Below are 25831 nucleotides of genomic sequence, written 5' to 3'. Positions count from 1 at the left end.
CTTTACAATCTTGTCTTGTCTTCCAGAAGGCGTAGACTCACAGAAAACAACATCAAAGGACTAGTTTTCCTTCACTACAATAAGTTTATGCCTCTTTTTTTTGAGTAGTAAAAGAAAACTAGGCCTTTGATGAGTCTGACTGAAAGTGTACGTTTGTTTGTGTGTGTGTGTGTGTGTGTGTGTGTGTGTGTGTGTGTGTGTGTGATTGTCTAAAAGTTTGGGCGCATAAATCTCTTTACATTGTGTAAATTAATAAATGTAGCCTCCTTAAATGTAATAAATTGTCTTTTATAAATATTTTTTTTCTGTATCGCGTGTTAATTTTTTACTGAAACGCTTAGTTCTCCTCTGCAAATTTTTGGGCAAATTTTGGTCTTTTTGGCAAATTTCTTGGCAAATTTTGGGGGGTTTTTTGGGCAAAATTTAGGTCCCAATTTGGCAAAATATGCAGATGACAGCTATAATATCAAAACATATAAAAAGAGTAATTTAATTATAAGTAGTGTCATAATTAAGATGCCTCATCTTAAATTTCATGTATTCAATTTTTATGGTATTTTGTTCAACAATGGAGTTGGGGTTTTTTTATAATGGAGTATTTCCGACTGCAGCCATTGATCCACTAATGGATTGTCAGTGATCTGTCATCTCCTCTTGGGGCCAGCTTGTCGTAATCTTTGGCTGATGCCATCTGAGGCATTCCACTCCTCTGGTGTATGGGGAAGAGTTTCTGTTGTATCCTCTTGAAAGTGATTTGACAAATCATCTACTACAACTACTGACTCCACCACAGAGCAATCAACAAAACTGATTTCATTAATCTCATTCATATCCATCTGTCTGGCTAGTGTTGAAGCTGTGGAGGAAAAAAAATCTTTAGAACATCTTTTTCACTGCATTGAAACAAAACATGTTTATATCTGTGAATTATGAAACTGGCCACATTATGAAATCAAGTGGTGCTGAAATCAAAAAACGTCATTTCATTTTGAAACTTCTCTGATCCCACATAGTCTTCAGGTCAAAGTCAGAATTTGGAATGATAAAAACTTTTGAACAATGTTATCTCCTTAAGCAACATGAAATGCTGGCCATTTAATTAAGATGATTTTAGAACTACATCCCACTTTTTAAACAAATCCTTATAAACTGTTTGTCAGTGCTTAAAAGTGTTAATATAAATATATTTGAGAAAACAATGGACTCAGCAACAGTATGCATTTTTGTTTTATTTCCTTGTAAATCATCTTTTTGTTTGAGTATTTTTCTCTAAGGGGGAACCAGTATATTTTTTTTACATATGCAATATGTGATAAGTAAGCATTTGAGTGTGTTCCTCTTAATGGGGACCTGTGCTTGTGCCTGGACGACACTTTTAGGTGACTTCAAACTAAGTACACCGATGGCATGCTCTTGGAATCTACATCCATTCCATATAAGAACCATTCCCTTTTTGTTTTACTTATTAGTGCTTTGAATTGTTAATCTAGAATTGCTTGACTATCCATTTACATCCTTTTTACTGGTGCTGAAATGACCTAAATATGTCGCAAGCAATTAAAAACAGAAGAGGATTTATAATTCTAGAACATTTTGCTATCCCATTTTCTTCCTTTTTACTGGCACTGATATGACATTAATGTGTTGCAAGCGCCGTAAAACCATTAAAAACAAACAAATAAAGAATGCTGATTAAACAAAATCACACAACCACACTTATGTTATACTTCGTGGTCCCACTGTCACTTCAATGTCCCCCATTTTGACCAACTTGTTAGCCGTGATAGTCCTTTCAGTACTGTTGTCAATGTTAAATACACTGATAGTGGCTATGTGGTCTTGTGGTATGACACTCGTTTTCGGATCGGAAGGTCCTGGCCCTGAGCCTCGCTCGGCGCATAGTTGAGTCCTTGGAAAAGACTCTTTACTCACATTCTCTCACCGTACTCAGGTGTAAAATGAGTACCTGGCCGTTAACAGTGTTGTCTCTGTCTGAAAAATTGTAATATCGCCTAACAGACGTCATGCCCCGTTCTAAATGTTGCTGTTGGTCAGGGACCCTTTGTAAAGCGCTTTGAGCACGTTTTGTGTTTATTGCTATATACAAAAGCTCATTTTAAATTTTTTTTCTTTAGTCTTTCGGGTGAAATTCTATTAATAATTTAATGACTTTGTAGCAAAAGAATTACGATTACTGATTATGGTGTAATCTCCAAGTTACAGTCAGTTATGTCAATAATATTTCTGGCTGGACTGGGATTCGGAACCAAACTCTCAGTGCCCATTACTGTAAAGAAAATTGTTGATAAATTTGAATTAAATGAAGTATAGAATTCACAAGTTGCACTTCAAGTCCAGATTACCCATTACAAACTTAATGAGGAGGAACACAGTGGTGTTTTTTTTAAAGGTGAATTGTTATGAAATTATAATGATTTTAATTCTATTTATATCAATTTTAATATGATACGATATCAATTGATTTTTAATGTAAAATTTGCATCATATAATTACCGGTCTCTGGCTCTTTTTTTTTTAACCATGAAATGCATCCAAGTGTAATCTTATCTTCTGATCTTGAGACCCATGAATCCCAGAAATAACAAATCTGCTGGGAATTGAACCCATGACACTTTGATTCATATGCAAGCATGATAACTCGCTGTGCCATTGGCTTGCCCTATATAAAACACTAAATGAAACAAAATAAATCTTTACAGGACCCAACTCCAAAGTGGAATTTCAATACAATGTTGCGTGATACCACTTTGACGATTTGTGATAAAAAATACATGGCAATCCCTTATGACACAAAAGCTCTTGCTCCATCACTTATTTCAAATTTGAAATATTCATATAATTTTGTCAGCTACTTCATGATTGATGGTGTAAAGTAAATTTCAAGATTTTAACTACCATTGAATTATTTAATGTGAATAATCTTGTTTTGATACTCGACTTCAGCCTTCATTTATTCTTTTAATGTTTTTAAAATTGATAAAAAATCAAGAGGAAACGTGTCCCAGAGGCAGTTGTTAGATATGCAATAGAGGCGATATACTTTTGAGACTTAACTACCAAAAGAGGATAGTTATGTTAGAGAAAAATGAATCAGTGCATAGGCAATTGTAAGGATGTCAATATTAGACGATCACAAAAGATGCATGCATACATAGTTCAAATTACTTGTTTAAAATATTGTAAGGTACTATCTGTATTCATGTCAGGCAGCCCCAGAGACCAGCGATCACATCGTCCTCCACTGTCCAGTCACTAAACTTGAAGGTGGCTATGAAACCGTCCTCAGGGTGGAGGAAGACTTTAGAAGCTGGGTTGACGAAATAAATTTGGAGGTGTAGCCATATGCTACTACTACTACTACTTTATTCATGGAATGCCTAGATGACAGCCTTTTACATTTGTATACAGAACAATGTATGGAACTATTATAATTGCAGAAATTTACCTTGAATACCATCAACAATGTTACTACACTCGCCAATAATGACGAGTACCGGTACTTGTTCAGTAAAGATTGAAGAGGGTCCTGGTTTCCCCCTCCAGTCTGCTTTACATAATCAACATGACTTTGGACTATTCTTTTCGTGTCCTTGAATTTTTTTTTTTTTAGCTCCATCACCGAACGGTTTTTGAGAATTCCGCACTGATTCTCATTCTGATCTTTTCCCAAACCTGAAAATGAAAAAGGAGAAAAAAATATGTAAATCAACGATTATGTAATGAGATTGTTGAGGACATTCATTTTGCACTGGAATCAGTTCTATTGATTGCTTTTTGTTGCCATAAAATCTTTATTTATTATTATGGTTGTAGCAAACTTTACTTGTATAATTAGTCTGTATCCTTTAAATTATTTGCATAAAAAATGTCATGCTTTTGAGTGTAGATTATTATCAGTCATACCTCTTAAATTGGCATTTTATCATTAAATATTTGTAGGGTCTGACTGGAGAGGGTGAAGATTTATTTCTTGCTTATCAAATGTACTCGGGTAGGTCGCCCTAAATCTGTATGCTTTTCTATACCTCAAATTCCAACAGCTCTAACTGCAATTATTTGACATCTTTTGTTAGTTTTATGTAAATACATATGAGGTATTATCAGTTAACCTTGCTTAAAAACCGAAAATAGATACCAAACCCCCTCACCCCAAATATGTATGCTCATGCCCCAAACCCGTAAACGGCTTGCCCTAAACCAGTACAGCATTAAATTAGTCTCCTAATTTTTCAAAATTTCATAATTTTTTTAATATGATAATGTTGTGGTAGAATTTCATTTATAATTAGTTTTTAAAAATATTTTCTAAAAGACAAAAAAAAAATTGAGCATATATAAAGAGCATTATCCTAGCATTTACGTTTGTTGCGGTTATAACTTTTGACGCATTAGCGATTTTCTGTTATTTTTTGCACTGAAAAAAAAAGAATAAATAAAGACACCGCTTGGGATTTTTTTTAAAAAAGAAAAAAAACAACCTTTTACTTTTAGTTTTAGAAAGAAGTTTATTTTCACTTCCACTTCATTTCGAATTTTTCTGGTTGACTTGTTCTAAATATTCAAGTGAGTTGAAAGCTTAAAACTTTTGTCATTTTTTGTGGCAACTGACACAGATGCTAGATTGTATACTGCTAAACATGCTCAAAGCTCTGTAAGGGGCTCCAAGCCAATAGCAACACCGCAATATCACAACTTTTCCCCGACAGAGTCATTACTTTTAATGGCCAATTACTCAATAAGGAGCCTTTTCCAATGACTCGACTTTGAACCACTCAGGGAGGGACTTGAATCTTGGGCCTACTGGTCCAAATGCAAGTGTCATACTACAAGACAACAAAGCCCCACTTAGTAGGGGCAAAGAGGAAGGGTGAAATTTATTGCCTAACCTCCGCACTACACTACATCTATTTATATTGTTTATTGATAAATTATGGGTGCCATGTCGGCTATTATGATGCTTTAAAATTTTCATTGAACATGCCAACCTGTTTTTTTCATTTTTTTTTTCATTAATTTTCCTTTCTTTTTTTTTAGAAACCCGAGACCGGGTTGCCACCTTGCCTGTTCTTGCCAAGTAGGTAGTAAAAGGGTGGATCAGAGAGCAGAGCAGGGAGATAGGAAGTAGATAAACACGAGGTATACAAATACAAAGCAACATTGTGAGTGACAGGGACCTACAGTAGGCACTTGCAAGAATTTTTCAAATTGTGGCTATGGGTATTAATTTAGCGTAGAAAAATAAAGGGGAGTGAAACATTAACTAGAGTGAAAAAAGTATCGCTCTATCTCAACTGGTTAAAAAGTTATGACCGTTTATGTGGAGGAAAATCTCTATATAGCTTAATAGGAAAAAATGTGACGAAAGCACAGCATCCCAATGCATAATCAAGTATAATTCAGAAACAGCTTCAGATACAACTTTGAAATTTTTACATGTGGTAAATCATCTCTGTAATACATTGCAAACAGAAAATGAATTATTTATTGAGAAAGAAAAGTATAGTTTAGAGCTGAGACAACTGAAATCAAGGAAAAATAGATCACGACATACAAATGAATGACCTATTGGAATTTTGGAAAAGTCAATAATAAAATATTTATTCACATGAAGATAAACCAAATACACCACTGAATCGGCGTCATTTAGTTGTTCGCTTTGAACTTTTCAAAATGAAAATAGACCTCATAAAAGCAAAGATATGGACTGACAAATGTTTGAGGTGGTGATTAGTCTACAGTCTTACAGATGCCCAGTGTCAGTGACCCTGCTGTAGCCTATTTTTATTTCATTTCATGATAGACCAAATACACCACTGAATCGGCGTCATTTAGTTGTTCACTTTGAACTTTTCATAATGAAAATAGACCTCATAAAAGCAAAGATATGGACTGACAAATGTTTGAGGTGGTGTATTAGCCTACAGTCTACAGTCCTACAGATGCCCAATGTCAGTGACCGTGCTATAGCCTATTTTTATTTCATTTCATTAGTGACAAAGAAAAAATATATGTACTTCTCTTTTTTTCGCACTGTCACGGAGTGCTGCAATCTCGACATAATTGTATTTTCCAGGAGGGCTGCAGTTTCAGGGTTTGAAAAGTTATAGTTTTTCTCTTGTTGAGCTCCATTTTCGTCAATGAATTTCAAAAGGAAATAGAATCTAAACAAAACGAAAGCGGATGTAGCGCTGATTAAATCTTTTGCGTCAGAAGAACCCAAACAGCAGCACAAAATATCCGATAGAGTCAAGGGATAGGTCAGGACTAGGTCAGGACTAGCCACGCCCATTTCTAGGCTAAAGCCCAGCTAGTCCGAGACTAAATAATGCTCATTGAATCCGATTTTTTTAGACACTTACTAAGCTTGGGCTAAAGACTAGCTAGTCATTTACTAGACTAGTAAATTACTAAAGTTAGTCCGCGTTCATTAGAACGGGCCCAGAAGTCTGTCATGGCGAGACTGGATTTTACGTCATTCATCATTCAATCCTCTACAGTTCAGAAATTAGCCCCTGTGATGCGACTCGAGCCCTCCGAGTGCTCGAGGTGGAAGCTGTAGCGGATGGAATGATGTTTGACGTGAAATCCAGCCTAGCCAGGAAAGGGTTATACACAAAAAAATTTTCCTCTTTAAAAAAATCACACAAGTTAATGATGACATTGTTACTGCCCTGTAAATAAAATGAATTTGTTAAGAACTTGACGGCTTTTACACATTAGCTTCTTTTTCAATTGTTCACTGTACAGTTTACCAGCATAGAAATACCTGACCTGAATATATTTCTCAGCTATTGCTTTTAGTAGGAGAATCAAATGATTCTCAGTCCCCTCATGATCAAACATATGAGAATGAAATAATGTGAAAGAACGGGTTTATTGACGAAAGACTTCATCATGAAGTTCATGATGCTTAGCAAAAGCTTATGGCAATCATATCGATTGAAATGAAAATGATCTTGACCTACAGTTGCAACATATATTCTGAAATGCTTTTCAGAAATTAAACAGACATCAATAACTCCACTAGAAGGAATTTGCAACCCCCCTTTGTTCTTAACATCCACTGATCATCGCGATTCGGATTTCCACTGATGAGTGAATCACCGTAACTATGTCCGTAACGAAGGAATGTTTTGGTCTACCCAATATGGCGGAAGCGGCCAACGGTTGGCTTCAGTATTATGACGTCATCCTCCTTCCATCTATTTTTATTCCAAGCTAATACCTAAGTCCTAAATTATGACCCGCTGAAAGTCTCTATTATCTAGGTTAATAGAACTAAATGGCAATGTCAGCACACAGCAAAGGTTATTTAAGTATGGGATATCAGTGAGATAATAATATTGGATATTTCAGACGTGACGTTGAATCAGTGTGAATTAATACAATTGATAACTCAAGAGTTTTGGCTACACAAACGACATTCAGGCTGTGACTTTTTAAAGAACATTTTCAAACGGTAAGTTTCATTATTTTACATTTGGTAGAATTGTTTTAACGTTCTCTTCATTATCTACCAAGATTACCAGGCATGATCCCAGCCCAAAAGGATTCGTTCATGGGGGCGGTTCGTATTTCACCAGATTATAATATAGTCGGACCCAGAAACTGAGTTCACTATCCTTCAGAAAACGTTTCATTAAATGCATGGAGTTTAAACATCTAAAATCAGTTGCCGGTTGCATCGTGTCGTAGAATGGAGTACCCTCTCCCATAATATATTATAATCGTGATGTGTGTGTCAGTGTGTAGTGTGTAGTGTACAATACAATAGGTAAATAAATGCTTAAGGAAGTGTGTATGTGTAAAGAGACAGGAATGCAGATTACTTTTGTAAAAAAATGCTTTATAGACAACAAGTACAAGTCATAGAAAATGCCAAATAGTGTTTAAAAATGCAATTTTTCCTAATCATTTTTTTCTGCCGACCAAAATAACGAAACAGATTTAGAAATTTCTTGATATTATTCATCATGTAGACACGAGAAAGTAACTTGATGTTATGAAATTAACTTGACTGTATAGTGTGGTCATTCGTAGGCTTTTCGTTTAGGTAAAATATTTACCCGAACTGCCTGCCAGATGATCAATACACAAAAGTATGCGTAACCTTTAATGTTTATTGCCTGTAAAGGGTAATTTAGTGATAGTAGGGGCAGTCTACAAGAACAAGAAACAAAGAGCGGAGTAACGTAATTTTCTTCTTAATTTTTTGCTTAAGTTTAAAAAAAAAGTATAATCAAGTATGTTTAGAAATAACCCTCCCCCAAGCCAAAAACCAAACCTTTTTCAGATCAAACAACTTAAAACGAGATAACAAAAAAAAAAAAAAAACAAAAAAAAAACCCAAAATAACACACAACAAAAACGATATTTTTTTTTTAATTAAAAAAAACAAAAATGAACAAAAAAAAAACAAACAAAAAAACAAATAGCAGAACAACACAAAAGAAATCTTTTTTAAAAAAACCCAAAAAAAAAAACGGCCAAGTCTTAGACTGGCATTCAAAATGCCAAACCTATTTATAGATAGAATGCGGTTGGCCAAAGAGTTCACAACATTGCCATCCGGAAGTATAACGGACCAACACACAAACTCTGTGTAACCATGAACTTTTATAGTCTGGTTAATACAGTTTAGTGAGAACAACCCACAAACGCGGATGGCAAAAACAATAACAAAGGCCTGATTGACGTCATCTGCATACTATCTATAAATACTCTCATTTTCGTAAATTCGTTCCACATTCTTAATGTATTCGAGGTGAATTTTAACAAGGTTTTATGTAATTGCACGTATCTAGTGACAAATCAAAGTCATTTTGTTTTGTTTTCTCGTTATTCATGACGGAAATTTTTGCTTATCTATATGTACGAGTTAGTATTGCTGTATTTTATACAACTGCAAGTACTCAATAAACTCGTTGTGGTGGGAACATCACCACTTCCCGTGTCCTTAATCTTCAAATGTAAAATAGTCAATATTCAGCAAAAAATGCCAGTGGTTGCTAAATCAAGCGTGTAACCGTAGTCTTCCTAAACTCATATTGAGACTAACCAAAAAAAAAATCGTCAAAGAAGAAGACGAAGATCACAGGGAAAAATGAATCGTGAGTTGTTCTCAATAGTTCAATCGATTGAATTATTTATTTCCTTGAGCACTTTTCACAACACTTTACTTCTCACTTTTGTTTGGTGATCGGCGCCTTCTTTTTGTGTCGTAAAAAATAAAAACAGTAAGTAAGTATTAGGCCTTAAGTTTATTGTACAACACAGGGGTCGTTTTCATGAACACGGACGAGCGCTTAGTCTTGGACTATCTCTGACTTTGAACTATTCTTTTTTGTCTTACCTTTTCTCTTGGTTTTCAAGTATAAATGTAGAACAATCTTCCTTTTTTACTTACGTTGAAATGACATAAGTGTGTCGCAAGCGCCATGAAAGCCTTAAAAACAAACAATACTGTGGGTTTATTATGTTATCTACTGGGTTTCTTTTCTCTATCACCGACTTTAGTCCAAGTTTCTTCACCATGTCTACCACAATACGCAGTTACGATCCAGCTACCCAGAAGTTGAAGGAGGCAATTGATCTAGCGAAGGAATGTGGGACGGATCCAAAAGTACTCGAAGTCATGGAAGAATCGTTGAAACTTTGTCAACTACGAGACCAGGCCACACTCGATACGACAACCAAGCAAAGCCCGACGTGTGCGAAGATAGTTGAGGAGACAAACAACCATGATTGGAAAACTGTCTTTGAACAGAAGAAGACGACCTGGAACCTAATGTCAGGCATGATGAGTGGCCATTTGGAAGGTAAGTTGTTTTTAATGATGCTATGCGTTTCGGTAAATACTCACCTCTTCAACAACATTGTTAGCGACCAGGTACATATTTTACACATGAGTGCAGTGAGAAGTAGTGAGTCCAAAATACCTTCCAAGAACTCAACTTTGCGTCACCGACTGGTCCGATGACGAATATCATACAACGCCACAAAATGATGATGATGATGATGATGATGATGATGATCATTTGATGATGATGATTGATGATGATGATGATGATGATGATGATGATGATGATGAACTTATGATAATGATGACGATTACATTCAGATGAAAGCACTTCCATTCACTAAATTATTTCAATATTTTATTTTCCATAGGTCAGTTCTTGAAATCCTATTTGAGTGCCCAGAAAGCCAAGCGCGTCCTTGACATCGGGATGTTTACAGGTTATAGCGCCTTGTCCATGGCTGAGGTCCTACCAGGTATGGAGTTTTCCATTCGCCTCTATACATTTATATTTTGGTATTGAATTGGGTGAGGACAGAGAAGGGTTAATGAGGGAGGGGTCGGGGGTCACATGATTATACAGAGCCGAGGAGGACAACGGAGTTCCTTCACCAACTCGACATTCAAACAAGAAGACAATGTGAGAGGGAATGAAGAAGAAGAAGAAGAAGAAGAAGAAGAAGAAGAAGAAGAAGAAGAAGAAGAAGAAGAAGAAGAAGAAGAAGAAGAAGAAGAAGAAGAAGAAGAAGAAGAAGAATAGCAATGGCACTCTATCTTACCAGATATTCTTGAGTGTATCAGTTTTGCCTTGAAGTGGGCACGGTAAACCATTACTCTCTTTGTAAAGAATGTAATATCGATTTACTGTTCCATTTGATAATCATGAGGCTATCCAATCTGTCAAGTAAATAAGTAGGAGATGTTGATTTTGTTGAGATCTACTCACAAATTAATTATTGTCAACTAAAATAGTCTTCAACAGTCGTAATTTCCCTCGTTATGAGGCATAGTAACTTAGTAACTGGTTCTAAACTATCGGAACAATGGCGGACGCCCTTATGAAATACTTCTCCAACGAGCATAAAAGTGTATCCACAGGAGAAAAACATTATAAATCTGATCATGTTTTGACTTTTATACATTCTGATCACATGACATGTGAAAAAGTTCTAGCCAGTATGATTAGAACCAAGCTGCTCGTTGCTGGGCGGACGTGTCATCAGACTATTGAATCCAATTGAGAATAAGAAGATATACACAAGTGTGACAAAATCTTTAATTGTTTTTACATCCTCAGAGGATGGTGAGGTTGTGACTCTAGAAGTTGAAGGTTACCTCAAGGGGCTTGTGGAAGATCTCATCAAGGATTCACCACACAAAAACAAGATCCGAATTATTTTGGGTAATATTATCATCACCATTGTCATCATTATCATCATCATCATCATCATCATCATCATCATCATCATCATCATCATCATAATCATCATCATCATCATCATCATCATCATCATCATCATCATCATCGTCGTCGTCATCATCATCATTATATACACCTAAATTAATAGTATTGAAAGCGGTCCACAGATCTTCGCTCTTATATATAGATCAGATATTATAATATGACTTCCCTCTCTGTTTTTTTTCTGGACACCATACATCCAGTTTTGTTGATTTCAACATCCATTCGTAAATCCCAACTTTGACCAACGACTCATTCTGGTATTATGTAGGAATGACCTCGGTGAAGAAAATTTACTTTAAAGACGAAATAATCAAAATCAAGATATTTAAGGTTTTTGAAATTTTTTGAAGAAGCTCAGTATCTTCAAATAAGTCATTTAATAATAATAATAATAATAATAATAATAATAATAATAATAATAATAATAATAATAATAATCAAGATAATAATAATCAAGATAATAATAATAATAATAATAATAATAATAATAATAATAATAATAATAATAATAATAATAATAATAATAATAATAATAATAATAATAATAATAATAACAATAATGATAATATCCTTATTCATCAAAAAATGGAAATTCGTTTACAGACGAGACGTGGCATGCATAAAAATGTATTAATATAAAGTTAAGAATTAATGGCGACAATGTACATATATGTATATATACTTTGTGTTTGAATACGGCTGAAAATCCCTTTAAGAGGCAATCGACAGGGAGCTCTATGACTTAAAATATGAATTTGATAATAGATTTTTAATTGATGTATATTATTTTGATTGCTTATGATGTAAATGATTATCTTAGTTATGATTATATCAGGTAATTTGTAATATTCATTATTGGTCAAAAACTGTACCCTATTATACCATCTTGGTTGTCAGTTTCCTATAAAAACCATTGTTATAGTAAATAGATAATACTTTAAAATATTAGATAGAATCTTAACGGAAGACAAGATTAGCAGCCGATTTTAGTTTCATTAATTAAAAGTGTCAAAATAAAACCAACAAGCGAACCCACCTGTTAGCCTCGTCACAATGCAACGATCAACCAGATGCTCTGCTGTTCCAGGTTCTTTACCACAACGTATACATGTAGAGCAGGTGGAAAGTCCCCACTAGTGAAGCGTGGCCTTAAGACAGGTTGGCTTGAGACACCTTGTAAAGCGCTTTGAGCCTATTTTAGAGGATACAAATAGGGGTATATAATATGAAAGCTCAAGTTTTTTTTCTTCCATTTTTTTTTCTCCTAGGCAAGGGTATTGAAACCATGTCGACTTTTAGAGATAATGGGGAAAAGTTTGACGCTGTTTTCATGGACGCTAAAAAGGACGAATATGAAGAATACTTGAGGGTGAGATTCGTCAAGGCTATTTTTGTTTCGTGAAAGAAATGTTGGATTATATTTTTGTAACAGTATAGTCAGTGTCACCCAAACTCATTGGTGAATTACAATCCCTTGTTAAACTATCGGTTTTGACATTTGTTGTTGCTTTTTTGTTGTTGTTGTTTTGTTGTTTTTTGTTTGTTTGTGTTTTATGTGTTTTTTGTTGAATGTCGAATGTTTAAGGATTTTGCTCTGTGACCCGGGAAGTCCTGGCCTCGAGCCCCTGTTCAGGTACTCTTGTATTTTTCCTTGGGCAAGATTGATATTCACAAAATTTTCGTATGTAAAAGAAGGAAGGAGGAGGAGGAGGTGGAGAAGGTAGAGGAAACAGAAGAAGAAGAGGAGCAAAGGAAGAAAAAGAAGGCGTAGCAATATAGCAGTAATAGTAATAGTAGTATTAATAGCAACAGTAATAGTGATAGTAAGTAGTAGTTATAGTAGTAGTAGTAGTAGTAGTAGTAGTAGTAGTAGTAGTAGTAGTAGTAGTAGTAGTAGTAGTAGTAGTTGTTGTTGTAGTTATAGTTGCTGCAGTAGTTGTAGTAGTAGTTGTTGTTGTTCTTGCTGTTGTTGTTGTAGTTTCAGTAGCAGTAATCGAGTAGTCACTTATGTTGATAATAACAAAAAATGAAGTAAGTAGAAAAAGACCAGAAGACAATAGAGAATAAAAACTTTGCCACTAGACCACATAGCCCCACCTGCTGAAACGCGCATTGGGTAGGCTACATGGTAGATATTATATATAGATCCTCACGTTTAAAAGAAATGATAGATATAACGGTTATCATTAAATCGTGGAAGCACATCGTCATATAAAAATGCATTCATATTTGTTTTCAATGTGTTCAACAGATTTGTTTTGAAGATAACCTCCTTCAGCCAGGGGGGACAATCATCATAGACAACGCCTACCAGAGAGGAAGACTGTATACAACACCTGACAGTACCGCCGCTAAGTTTGGAGAAATGCTCAGAGGGAGATCTGATTTACATGTGGTAAGTAAAAAGTAGTCCTTCAGAGTCATCGGAGTCATGGAGCTAGAGTTTATCCAAGTTTTTATAGCTCTAAACGGAGATTAGCAATTGTTTGCTACAATTTGGATATCACGCTAGTCCATCACAAGGTACTTTCCACCAGATCTAACAGACCCAACTACCCACTAACTGCTGTGGACCAGGGGTCATAAAAAAGTAGGATGGACTCATAAATAACTCCTCGAATGTACAACTTAACGAAATACAAACAGAAATTTTAGTCAGAAACATGTACATGCAAAATCATAGCACTGTTTTCTGGTTCATGAATGGTGAACCATGCTGTAACCGGCTAGGAATTCCTTTTACATCTCTGAGTACAATGAATACCACTTTTTGGCAAGAAAATGTCAACTTTAGGTATTGGTAGATTAAAAAGACCCACAACTTATTAAATATTCTTAGCTTCAAGGTTCAGATTGAATTTGTAGTTAAAGTTTTGAGGCCAAAGATAAGCTTATTAAATTGCTTTTTGATTTTTAAAAAATGCATTGGGTTATAATATATGCACTGGGTAATTAAATTATATATAACTTATGCACAAACTAGATCGATTTAGAATATGGGAATGAAGTGTTCGGGATAAAGAAACACAACTACGTATTTGCCAAAGTAAATGCTAAGCTGTCTCAAACTATGAACTATTAAGAGTAATGCGCAAATATGAATATGACAGCTTTGAAAAAAAATTATAAGCCATTGCAAGCTAGATTTTAACCACCATGAATTATATTTACTATAAATTTTTCTATCTGGAAGAGTGAGAGAAGGAATCGCTTTCAAAATTGAAGTAATAGCATTAAATAATATAAGGTTGACTGTAAATACTGATTCTGTTGTAAGACTGAGGAAAGATTTAGGACAGATACATTCCTTATTATTCATTTTGGTCCGGGTTTTTTAAATTGTTTTATAGTTATAGCTAGTAGATAGATATATGCTTTTCATTTAATTACTTCAGACTGTAATTTGAATTTAAGTTGAAAGTTTTTGCTAAACATTTATTTGGAGAAAATGATCACTGTGTCTTTGATTATGAGCCTTGCTTTAATGTTTTTTTTTCTATCTCTTCTTTCTTTCAGGTTTTGGTACCAATAAGAGACGGAATTTACTTGGTGCGCCGTAGAGCGGATGTGGATGGAGGTGTCGTTTGACCTACGTGTACTGGGATATTGTTTTCTTGAAAAACTGTGGTTTTCAGTTATCGCCATATCTATGTTTTTGTTTGATTGTATGATTATGAATTATTTATGTATTCAATGACAAGTAATGGACTTGGTATCAACCCGTGTCACGTATGAAAGGATTTGAATAGGCTTTTTGTACGTTATAAATGGAGAAGAATGAACATCAAGTGTGTACAATTCAATGCCATAAATCACTCTTTTACTCAAACTGAAACTCTAGCTCAAGACTAGTCATTCATTGTAGTCATTGGCACGTTATTGCTTAAGAGTTCCGCGGTACACACAGTATGAAAAATGGAATATAACATTGGGGTATTTTTTCATAGTGTGTGTCTGTGTGTGTGTGTGTGTGTGTGTGTGTGTGTGTGATTTATTTATAGATTATGACCGTCGTATGTCATTGCTTAAAACCTAGATAGTCTATGTGTTTTGTAAAATATATGAATAAAAATTAATTTTTGTACGAAATGAATTTGAAATTTAAATTTTATTTGTGACTTTATTTATTATAACATGAATCATATTTTAAAGATAAAGGGAAATAACCAATTTTATCCGTGTATAATATCTCTGAATTGTCTAACTTACTGGTCGGTCTTTCATTATTTAAGAATAACAATTGTAATAAGAGAGTACTAATAAATATTTTCCAAAAAAAAAAAAATTGTTGCATCAAATACAAATATATCCTAAAGTAAATATTATGTATCTGCCTGAGAGAGGGAAACATCCATGTCTCTAAAATCGGTTTGTTACAATTGTGGCAATTCGACACCAAAGCAATGTAGCTCGAATCTTTCCCACGCGACAGTTTTATATTTGAGGCAAAGTGTTAGAACCAATGAAAACAGTTCTCATGATCAAAATTAAGAATACATATTAAAATTCGTCGTCATGTTTTTATTTTGAAAAGTAGCAGAAACCTAATTGTTTATGTAGTGTAAATTATTTGCCCAAACATACTTCTTTAAAAAAATAGCATGAAAAAGGTTCAAAACAGCACGTAGACTATATATCTTGGAGTACTAAACTTGAGATAAAAACAAAACTCTTGAAGATAATGACACCGTTTGTAACAGCAAAAACTAAAAAGATAGCTAAAGAGCTTTATGCTACGTTTCAATATAAACATTAGGAGGACAATTTTAAATATATTTTTTTTATTATGAGTATATTGTATCTTCTTCAATAGTCCATATACAACTTGTATAGTATTAAAAAATAAATTGCGGTTTCCTACGTTGCTTCATGGACTCTAAATCTATAATGTAATAAAAGATTAAATCCTACTTCAAGTTGAAAGTTGAAATCAACCCCCCCACCCCTCGCTTTCTCCAACAATCTTGGGAATGAGTAAACTAAATCACCAAAGGTTAATTTAATAGCAACAATGATGGGATCTCAATTTTTATTTTTGTTCTCTCTATCTACGAATCCAGATTCTTTCTAAATCACTCCGACAATATATCGCTATTGAGGGATGGATCACAAATAAAGTTTTAAAACCATTTTCAGTTCATAGACAAGGCGTACTTTTATAAAGACAATCCTCCAATTTGATGCCCCCACAAGCCGCAACTGCCACCCTCTCCGCCCCCCCCCCCCCCCCCCCCCCCCCCCCACACAACCCACCCTCTCCCCCCACCCCCCCTCCACTTCCCTCTCTCTCTCTCTCTCCCTCCTACTCTCTCTCTCTCTCTTCTCTCTCTCCTTCTCTCTCTCTCTCTTTCTCTCTCTCTCTCTCTCTCTCTCTCTCTCTCTCTCTCTCTCTCTCTCTCTCTCTCTCTCTCTCTCTCTCTTGCATTCTCTCTTTCTCCCATCTCTTTAAAATGACTAGAAACATGAATATTTCGTGGTTCACGATCAAAGGCTATGTTTTTTAGAATATGTTTTGGTCTTGTGAAATGGCACTCGTTTTCGGATAGAAGGTCCTGGATTTGAGTCCTACTCGGGGCGGGTGTGTGTGTGTGTGTGGGGGGGGGGGGGGGGGGGGGCATGGCGCATCGTTGGGGCCTTGGAAAAGTTCTTTACTAATATTCTCTCACCGTAAGCAGGTGTAAAACGAGTACGTGGCCGTTAACAGCATTGTATCTAACGGAAAACGTAGTAATAGTCGCCTAACGACTGTGATGTCTTGTTCTACAATTTAAGCTGTTGGCTGGGGACCCCTTGTAAAAAAACGCTTTGAGCACGTTAAGCCGGTATTGCCCTATATAAACACTAATTTAAAAAAAAAAAAAAGATTACATTGCATTCTCGTGAATACAATAAGGAAAAAAACAGAGGAGTCTCATTGTTTTATCAAAAAATATATTTTCAAAAAAAAACTACCCGACATTGGGTTGAGGCGTCGGGTCTCATTAATTTGGTGTTGTCACGCTACAGCTCCCTTTGAGCATGATCATTGGCACGAAAGCACTCGACCGTGTCAGTACTTTAGGATCTTGCTTTTCCTGGAAATCTTACAAGTATGAAAAGTTACCGGGGAATCCACTTTTGAAAGACGTTGTACGTGTATTCAGTTAAAATTATGATACGATTTAGCACAGCACTAGACAAAATAAAACAAAGGACCATTTGGCACACCTTCCATATATTTTTCGCTGCACCTGTGACTGGTTCCTAATTACTAACTTCTCTTTATGTATTGCAATGTCACAATTTTAAAACACTTTCATTTAGGGATGTGATGATGATAATGACGATGATGATGATGATGATGATGATGATGATGATGACGACGACGATGATGATGATGATGATGATGATGGTGATGAATAGTAATAATAATAATGGTGATGTGATGGTGATGATGATGATGATGATAAATAATAATAATAATGATAATAATAATAATAATAATAATAATAATAATGATGATAATAATAATAATAATAGTAATAATAATAATAATAATAATAATAATAATAATAATAATAATAATAATAACGATGATCCCCGTCGCGCTGTGTGGCCTTGAGCAATCATCTAGCCCAAGTTCACTTTGTAGTGCAGCACTGAGCCTGGGGCTGATACATGAGTTATTTCAGTCTTACCTTGAATACACTTAAAAGAAATATTTCCCTTCGGATGAATAAAGAGATTTTCTTATTAAAAAAAATTATCAATTGACTGGAAGTGCTAACCATATTTTAATACCACCCCACTCTCTCTCTCTCTCTCTCTCTCTCTCTCTCTCTCTCTCTCTCTCTCTCTCTCTCTCTCTCTCTCTCTCTCTCTCTCTTTCTTTCCTGCTTTCTCTCTCTCTCTCAAACACACACACACACACACACACACACACACACAACACAAACACAAAAATACATACTCACAGATAGAGGGACACAAAGAGAGAGAGAGAGAGAGAGAGAGAGAGAGAGAGAGAGAGAGAAGACGAAAAAAAAGAGGTAGAAAGTAGAACGGGAGTTTGGGGTCGGGGGGGGGGGGGGGACTGTAGAGAATGGGAGAGACTGGTTGATGAAAAATGATAATGAATTTTCAACAGATGAAAAAAAAAAAACGCTATACGGTCATGACGATGCAAATATCATCATAATATCATCACACAGCAAAGATTATTTAAGTATGGGGTAGGACCAGTTTTGGATAATATTTCAGACGTGACGTTGAATCAGTGTGAATTTAATACAGTTGATAGCTCAAGAGTTTTGGATACACAAACTACATTCAGGTTGTGGCTTTTTAAAGCACCTTTTCAAACGGTAAGTTTGTTTCTTTTAAATTTGCCTAGCATTGTTTTAACGTTCTCTTCATTATCTACCAAATTACCAAGCTGATCCCAGCCCAAGCAAAGGTTAATTCATGGGGGCTGTTCGTTATTCACTGACCCAGAAACTGGTTCACTTACATCTATCCTTCGGAAAACGCTTCATTAAATGCATGGGGTCTAAACATCTAAAATCAGTTGCCGGTTGCATCGTATATCGAAGTATGTAGTACCGTAGTCATCGGTCGTACGTACCATCTCCAATATTATTATTATAATCGTGAAGTGTGTGTAGTGTGTTGTGACAATAGGTAAATAAAATTGAGCTTTACATAGCGCATTATCCACTAAATGTGCCAAAGCGCTTTACAAGGTCAACAGCAACATTTAACATGTAGGACGGGACATGCCGCCTGTTAGGCGATATTACAATTTTTCGGACAAACACATCGCTGATAACGGCCAGGTACTCATTTTACACCTGAGCACGGTGAGAGAAAGTGAGTAAAGGGCCTTTTCCAAGGATTCAACTATGCGCCGAGCGCAAGGCTCGAACCTTAGGACCTTCCGATCCGAAAGCGAGTGTCATACCACAAGACCACATAGCCGCACGAAATAAATGATTAAGGAAGTGTGTACGTGTAAAGAGACAGAAATGCCAGATTACTTTTGTGAAAAAAAATGCTTTATACAAGTCATAGAAAATGTCAAATAGTGTTTAAAAATTAAATTTTTTCCTAATCATTTTTTTTCTGCTGAACTACACCAAAATAAATAAAAAGTGTTGGAAATTTCTTGATATTATACATCATGTAGACACGAGAAAGTACCTTGATGTTATGAAATTATCTTGACTGTGTAAGGGTGGACATTAGTAGGATATTCGTTTAGGTAAAATATTCACCCGAACTGCCCGCCAGATGACATTTATTTACACACAAAAGTATGCGTATCCTTTAATGTTTATTGGCTATAAGGGGTAATTTAGTGACGTTAGGGGCAGTCTTAAAACAAGAACAAAGAGCGGAGTGACGTAATTTTCTTCTTTTTATTTTGCTTAACTTATTTTTAAAAAGGATAATCAAATATCTTAGAAATAACCCTCCCCAAGCCAAAAACCAACCCTTTTTCATATCAAACAACTTACAAACGAGATAACAACCCCCCCCCCCCCCCCCCCAATAAAGAAAAAACACAACAAAAAAGACAAACAAAAAAAAAAAAAAAAACAAACAAACAAAAACAAACAGTTTTAGACTGGCGTTTAAAATGCCAAACCTATTTATAAATACTCTCATTTTCATAAATTCGTTCCCCGTGCTTAATGTATTCGAGGTGAATTTTAACATGATTTTACGTCATTTCACGTAGAGTGACTAATCAAAGTCATTTTGTTTTGCTTTCTTGTTATTCATGACAAAAAATTTTAACTTATATGCAGTGGCGGTTCTAGCCTATTTATAGTGGTCGGGCAAAGATGAGTCGGTCATATATATATATATATATATATATATATATATATATATATATATATATATTATATATATATATATATATATATATATATATATTTTTTTTTTTTTTTTTTTTTTGTTTTGTCTTGTTTGTTTGTTTGTTTGTTTTGTTCGCCTTAAAAAAAAAAATTTATTTCAACCACAAATAATCACATTCACAATGCAATGACAATACCAGTAGATTTTAATTATTCCAAACGTAATCAAAAATGAATCACGAAAGAGAATACAACAAAAAATTAAAGCGAAGAGACATAATGCGACAACACCTTCACAATACAAGTCCATCTCGTTCACTCGAAAAATTAAAGAGATGCTTTAATCCCTCAACTGCGAGATTAATATTTCTGTTACATTACTGGTTTTCAGTAGTACGTAGTAACTGTAAAGTTTTTATCGAGAAGCAACAACAGCGATATGACTCGAGTTTCATTCAGAGCTCAAATTGCATAATTTTACTGCTCTCTTGGTGGTTAGAATGATTGTGCCGGTGGTGGTAGTGGTTGGAATAGTGGTAGCGGTGGTGGTGGAGGAGGAGGAGGAGGAGGAGGAGGAGGAGGAGGAGGAGGAGGAGGAGGAAGAGGAGACGGTGAGGGAGGATGTAATTATGGTAGTGGTTTTGATGGTGCTGTTGGTTAGAATGATAGTTGTGGAGACGATGACGGAAATTATATGATGATGTTGATATTGTTTTTATTTCTATTGTAGTACTTGATGTTAATGTTGTTGTTGTTGTTGTTGTTAATGATGATGATGATTATGATGACAACGACGATGTCGTCGACAATGATGATTACAATACGATATTACAAAGTTTATTCAATCTTAGGCTTTCGCCAATAAATCATAAAATTTGATGACAACATACATGAAAGTGGAAAAAAAATGATAAATGGAACCAAACAATAAACTGATACCATTAATAACCACACACAAAAAAACAAAAAAAAACAAAAAAAAATCGTAATACCACCAATACGTACAATAATAATAATAATAATAATAATAATAATAATAATAATAATAATAATAATAATAATAATAATAATAATAATAACAAATGATAATAATAACAATAATAATACGAGTATTACCATCATCATTACTACCACCACCAACATAATTACGTTTCCAATCAGTTTTTCTCGTTTTTTTAAATTTGATACCTATAATAGACGAAAATTCCGGTGATTTTGTTAAAGGGTAGTTAAAATATCTACGATTTTATTAACCCTGAAAACTACGATTTTTATTTTCCTATTTCAAGTAGGCAGGTCTGCTATTAAGTATCAGTTCCATAGTCAAAAAAAAAAAAAAGACAAACAAAAACAAAGTTTATTTAATCTTAGGCTTTCGCCAATAATTCATACAATACAATTAAGACAAAATATTGCTACTAATCTCTCCTCATGCATTCGTTAGACGATAACAATAACGACCGTGTTATCTTTACTCCTTACCCAACCAACCCCTAGCTTCCCGCCTCTTCATCACGAACTATCTTATGTATGTATTAGCTTTAGGACGGGCAAGTACGGAATCTGCCCACCCTTCCTTTAAACGTATCTATTTCCTCTTAGAATTCAACTATCTCTTTTCTCAGAAGAGTATTTCTCGTATACTAATTCAATTGTTGAGAAAACCAAAATGGTGGTTGTATTTTATATATTTATTTAGTCGTGACCTTTGAATAAAAGTGTTTTGTTTTATTAGAGGAAATGCAATAGAAAATTACATTGTTTTGCAAAAATATTTAGTATGGCAATAAAAATACAGCGGTAATTACTTGAAGAATTTGAAGAAAAAAAAAAGAACAAATTAATTTGTTAAAAAAAAAAAAAACAAAAAAAAAATCAAATAAGAAAACAATTTAAATAAATGAGTTTTGAGAAGCACTAAAGAAAACGAGAAAAAAATAAATTTAAATGGTTAAACAAATATATAAAAACAACACAAGTTAATACTAAATTGATATATTAGTAAATTAATAAATTAAATTCAATACTGGAATCTTCCCAATGTCATTACATCAATGGTACCAGCACAAGTAAGGCAATAAATTAGAAAAAGTACGTTTGCCAAAATCTGCATTTAGTTTATAAGGTGGGCTCATTTGAATTAGCCCGACCTAGTACTAGAGAGGCCAGACAGCAAACTCGGAGTTCAGCGTCAGGCGACGTGACGATGGGATGACGATGTGGGCGGAGTGGAGTGGTTGGGGAGAGGGGGGGGGGGGGGGGGGGGGGGGGGGGTTGATAAAAAAAAAGAACAGGAGCGTATCCTGGTTTATGTATTACGGGGTGCATGGTGATTCTCAATATATCAAAAATACACACAAATTGATTTCAGTACGAAGTATCAAGTTTAAGTAGTAACTTTTGAAATTATCTAATTTAAATTAGATTATTTCGGACCTGGTAATACAGCATATAACTTGAAAAAACAGGCTGGTATTTGCCCACCCTGCCCATTATTACCAGCCGTCCCTGCTTATATGTACGAGTTAGTATTGCTGTATTTTATACATCTCAAGTAGATACTCAATAAACTCGTTGTGGTGGGAACATCACCACTACCCCTGTCTTTAATCTTCAAATGTAAAAACAGTCAATATTCACCAAAAAAATAACAGTGGCTCCTAACCCTGAACCAAGCGTATAACCGTAGTCTTCGTAAACGCATACTGATACTAACCCAAAAATAATCTTCAAAGATCACAGGTAAAAAATGAATTGTGAGTTATAATCAATAGCTCAATCAATGGGAGCGATCTCTATTCATGTTTTCATTCTACTGAGTCATCAATCAATGCTCTGTTGCTGTACAACGATTGGACATTTCTCAACGCTGCTTTGTTTATGAAAGTTGTGAACGTACCCATGATTCAGGCTGAACAAAATGACAAATTGTCACGTTGGATATTTCTCAAACTCTGTTTTCACTCGGTGGGTCATTTAGAGCACACTGTAATGTGACCGATGACCTCAACCATATGGAAATGTAAGAAAGATCATGCCCGTTGAATTATTTATTTCCTTGAGCACTTTTCACTTTCGTTTGGTGATCGTCGACTTCTTTTGTGACGTAAAAAAACCCAAAAAATAAAAACAGTAAGTAAGTATTAGACTTTAAGTTTATGGTACAACACAGGGGTCGTTTTCATGAACGCGGACTCGTGCTAGTCTCTGACTATCTTTGACTTTGAACCATTCTCTTTTGTTTTACCTTTTCTCTTGGTTTTCAAGTATAAATGTAGAACAATCTTCCTTTTTTACTTGCGCTGAAATGACCTAAATGTGTCGCAAGCGCCATGAAAGCCTTAAAAACAAACAATAACTATGGGTTTTTTATGTTATCTACTGGGTTTCTTTTCTCTCTCACCGACTTTAGTCCAACTTTCTTCACCATGTCTACCACAATACGCAGTTACGATCCAGCTACCAAGAAGCTGAAGGAGGCAATTGATCTAGCGAAGGAATGTGGGACGGATCCAAAAGTACTCGAAGTCATGGAAGAATCGTTGAAACTTTGTCAACAACGAGACCAGGCCACACTCGATACGACAACCAAGCAAAGCCTGACTTGTTCGAAGATCGTAGAAGAGACATACCACCATGATTGGAAAACTGTCTTTGAACAGAAGAAGACGAGCTGGAACCTAATGCCAGGCATGATGAGTGGCCATTTGGAAGGTAAGATATTCTTTTATGATGCCGTGCGTTTCGGTAACATACTCAACTCGTCAGCCAGCCAGATGAATCGCACCAACACTCAAGACTATCGATTATATTCTGCAAGAGGGACTTTAGTGAGAACTAATCACTCAACTGGTGCTCTAAAAACAATAACCATAGAAGATATAAAATGAATGAAGTAAACGTAACTAGACTCTTTGTTATTATTTTTTGAACGACCAGTTGGGTGAGTAGTTATCATTAAAGAAGCTCAAACAGACTATTAACGCTAAAGGTTACACAAGAGTTGTATGTTCCAGTCCGTTTCAAAATTCATGATCACACTCTTTAGCTCGCATCTTTGAAACCGTCTGATAAATTTCGTTATTTGACATGATGGCTTAGATTGCACTATCTAGACCTTACTAATTAATTGTTTTCTTATAGGAAATACAACTGGTTCAAACGTTTGCTTAAGAACGATTTATAAAATTCAAGGACGGTGCCTTACATCATAAAATAATAGATTTACCTTATTTTTTTAAACACTGCGTTTCGTATCGTTTAGCGACATATGAACACACTTATGGTGTTAATCACAGGATTCACGCGCCGCTTTGAGAAATACAGGGTGTTCATTATTTTAAAAAGTGTGAAATGCCGTAAAGATCAACTTCTCATTCCAGCCTCTTTTCTTTTTACAAAAATCACTCTGTGAGTAAAACAGGGATGGGATTGGTGTATATTGTTTTGTTGTGTGTGAGGTCGAGGGATCAAGAATTTTGCTCCGTGTCCATGCGACTCCTCTGCCTCTACTTGAAAATAGTCCTCATAACGTTGTGGCATATGTGTTCCTGTAAAATTCTATTGTTCTGGGTGGTAAAAATGAAAACACAGCAAAACATCAAGGGAATTAGCGATTGTGTGATAACCGTATTATAAGATATTATATTATTAATATAATTCAGTAAAATGTAAGACTGTACGCAAAGATTCGAGACAATACGTAACGTGATAATGTTTTTGAAACGGACTATGGTATGATATAATATATGTGCTGATTTGGCAAAACCCGTCGGATGTCACATGGACTAGTGATAAGATCAAATAAAGGTTAAATATCGTAATCTGCATGTTTTTTGTTTTGTTTATTTTCACTTTATTTTTATTATCAATGCAACTACATGATCTCACAAAAGGATTTTACAATTTGAAGCTTATAGAGAATTTAATTTGATTTTTTCCCCTGAGCTCTATCGAAGCAAAATACCTTCAAAATGTACCTAAAATCTGCCTCCATGTCAGAGGATTTCAATTCAGCGCTCAGAACCAAAACTTTAACCAAACCCGAACATATTACATATCATTCTTTTTGTCATTGTCCGTTCTGGAATGCAAGTCATTGCGCATGAATACAGGCTATCATTGAACAAACAAAACGAGTAATGGGATAACCGACAGAGACAATGCTGTTAACAGCCAGGTACTCATTTTAAACCTGAGTATTTAGAGAGCAATTGCCAGCGAGGAGGGAGGTCATCCTCCTAAAATATTAAGTCACTTAGTCAAGAATGGCAAAAATAAATTAAAAAATTTAAAGGTGGGTGGGGGGGGGGGGGGGGGGGGGGGGATAAAATCCCAATACGGTGTCTGGTCGGGGCAAAACCGGCGCGAACATATTTTGCAGGCCTGATATCCGTACACAATTATGGGCTTGATTTAACATTGTCGTAATGGACAATATTTTGCGTCGGTTTGAGAGTAGTTCCATAACAACAATAAGACCATAACAATTTGGGTTATCAGACATGCGAATAAGTAGATAGGTACACGCCGGGCAAAACTGAAATTAAAGTCTAATTTTTTTTTTAAAGCTAGCAAATCAAACGCTTTCATTAAGCAAAATGCCATCGGTTAACATTTTAAAGCAAACAAAATAAAAAAAGAAAGGTTGGGCTGTTGTATAACATGCTATCAACTAAAAGTATTCAAAGCGCTTTCCAAAGGGTC

General features: G+C 35.1%; 2 protein-coding genes and 1 long non-coding RNA gene across 3 annotated transcripts in view; 2 read left to right on the top strand and 1 right to left on the bottom strand.

Moving 5' to 3' along the window:
* Positions 1–443: 443 nt before the first annotated feature.
* LOC144980185 (uncharacterized) lies at positions 444–6310 on the bottom strand. Its single transcript, XR_013646832.1, has 4 exons — positions 6036–6310; positions 3467–3693; positions 2196–2287; positions 444–856 (listed from the first exon to the last, which is right to left on the bottom strand). It is a non-coding gene; the product is annotated as an uncharacterized LOC144980185 (long non-coding RNA).
* Positions 6311–7260: 950 nt separating this feature from the next.
* LOC144980006 (O-methyltransferase MdmC-like) lies at positions 7261–15542 on the top strand. The gene is made up of 7 exons (XM_078927445.1): positions 7261–7480; positions 9538–9839; positions 10192–10296; positions 11118–11222; positions 12554–12654; positions 13537–13680; positions 14802–15542. Exons 2-7 carry the CDS (start codon positions 9554–9556, stop codon positions 14871–14873), a joined length of 813 nt encoding a protein of 270 aa, XP_078783571.1. The 5' UTR covers positions 7261–7480; positions 9538–9553; the 3' UTR covers positions 14874–15542.
* Positions 15543–18382: 2840 nt separating this feature from the next.
* The window catches only part of LOC144980005 (uncharacterized), a 16219-nt gene continuing 8770 nt past the window's right edge, over positions 18383–25831 (top strand). The window contains exons 1-2 of the mRNA XM_078927444.1: positions 18383–18628; positions 23538–23839. Of these exons, the coding sequence (XP_078783570.1) occupies positions 23554–23839 (286 nt within the window). The 5' untranslated portion in view covers positions 18383–18628; positions 23538–23553. The remainder of the gene's footprint in view (positions 18629–23537; positions 23840–25831) is intronic.

The sequence above is a fragment of the Berghia stephanieae genome, chromosome 9 (genome assembly GCF_034508935.2).
Source record: "Berghia stephanieae isolate SIO BIC M18660-M18661 chromosome 9, UCSD_Bste_1.3, whole genome shotgun sequence".
Taxonomy (NCBI): Eukaryota; Metazoa; Mollusca; class Gastropoda; order Nudibranchia; family Aeolidiidae; genus Berghia; species Berghia stephanieae.
Note: the sequence above shows the minus strand (reverse complement) of the source record. Positions and strands in the feature narration are given on the sequence as shown.

What these genes read in the sequence shown, in the direction of transcription:
- LOC144980006 (XM_078927445.1), top strand. Translation starts at nt 9,554, where the DNA reads ATGTCTACCACAATACGCAGTTACGATCCAGCTACCCAGAAGTTGAAG. An exon ending in GATGAGTGGCCATTTGGAAG is followed by an intron (nt 9,840 to 10,191) that starts GTAAGTTGTTTT and finishes TATTTTCCATAG; the next exon opens with GTCAGTTCTTGAAATCCTAT. An exon ending in CATGGCTGAGGTCCTACCAG is followed by an intron (nt 10,297 to 11,117) that starts GTATGGAGTTTT and finishes TTACATCCTCAG; the next exon opens with AGGATGGTGAGGTTGTGACT.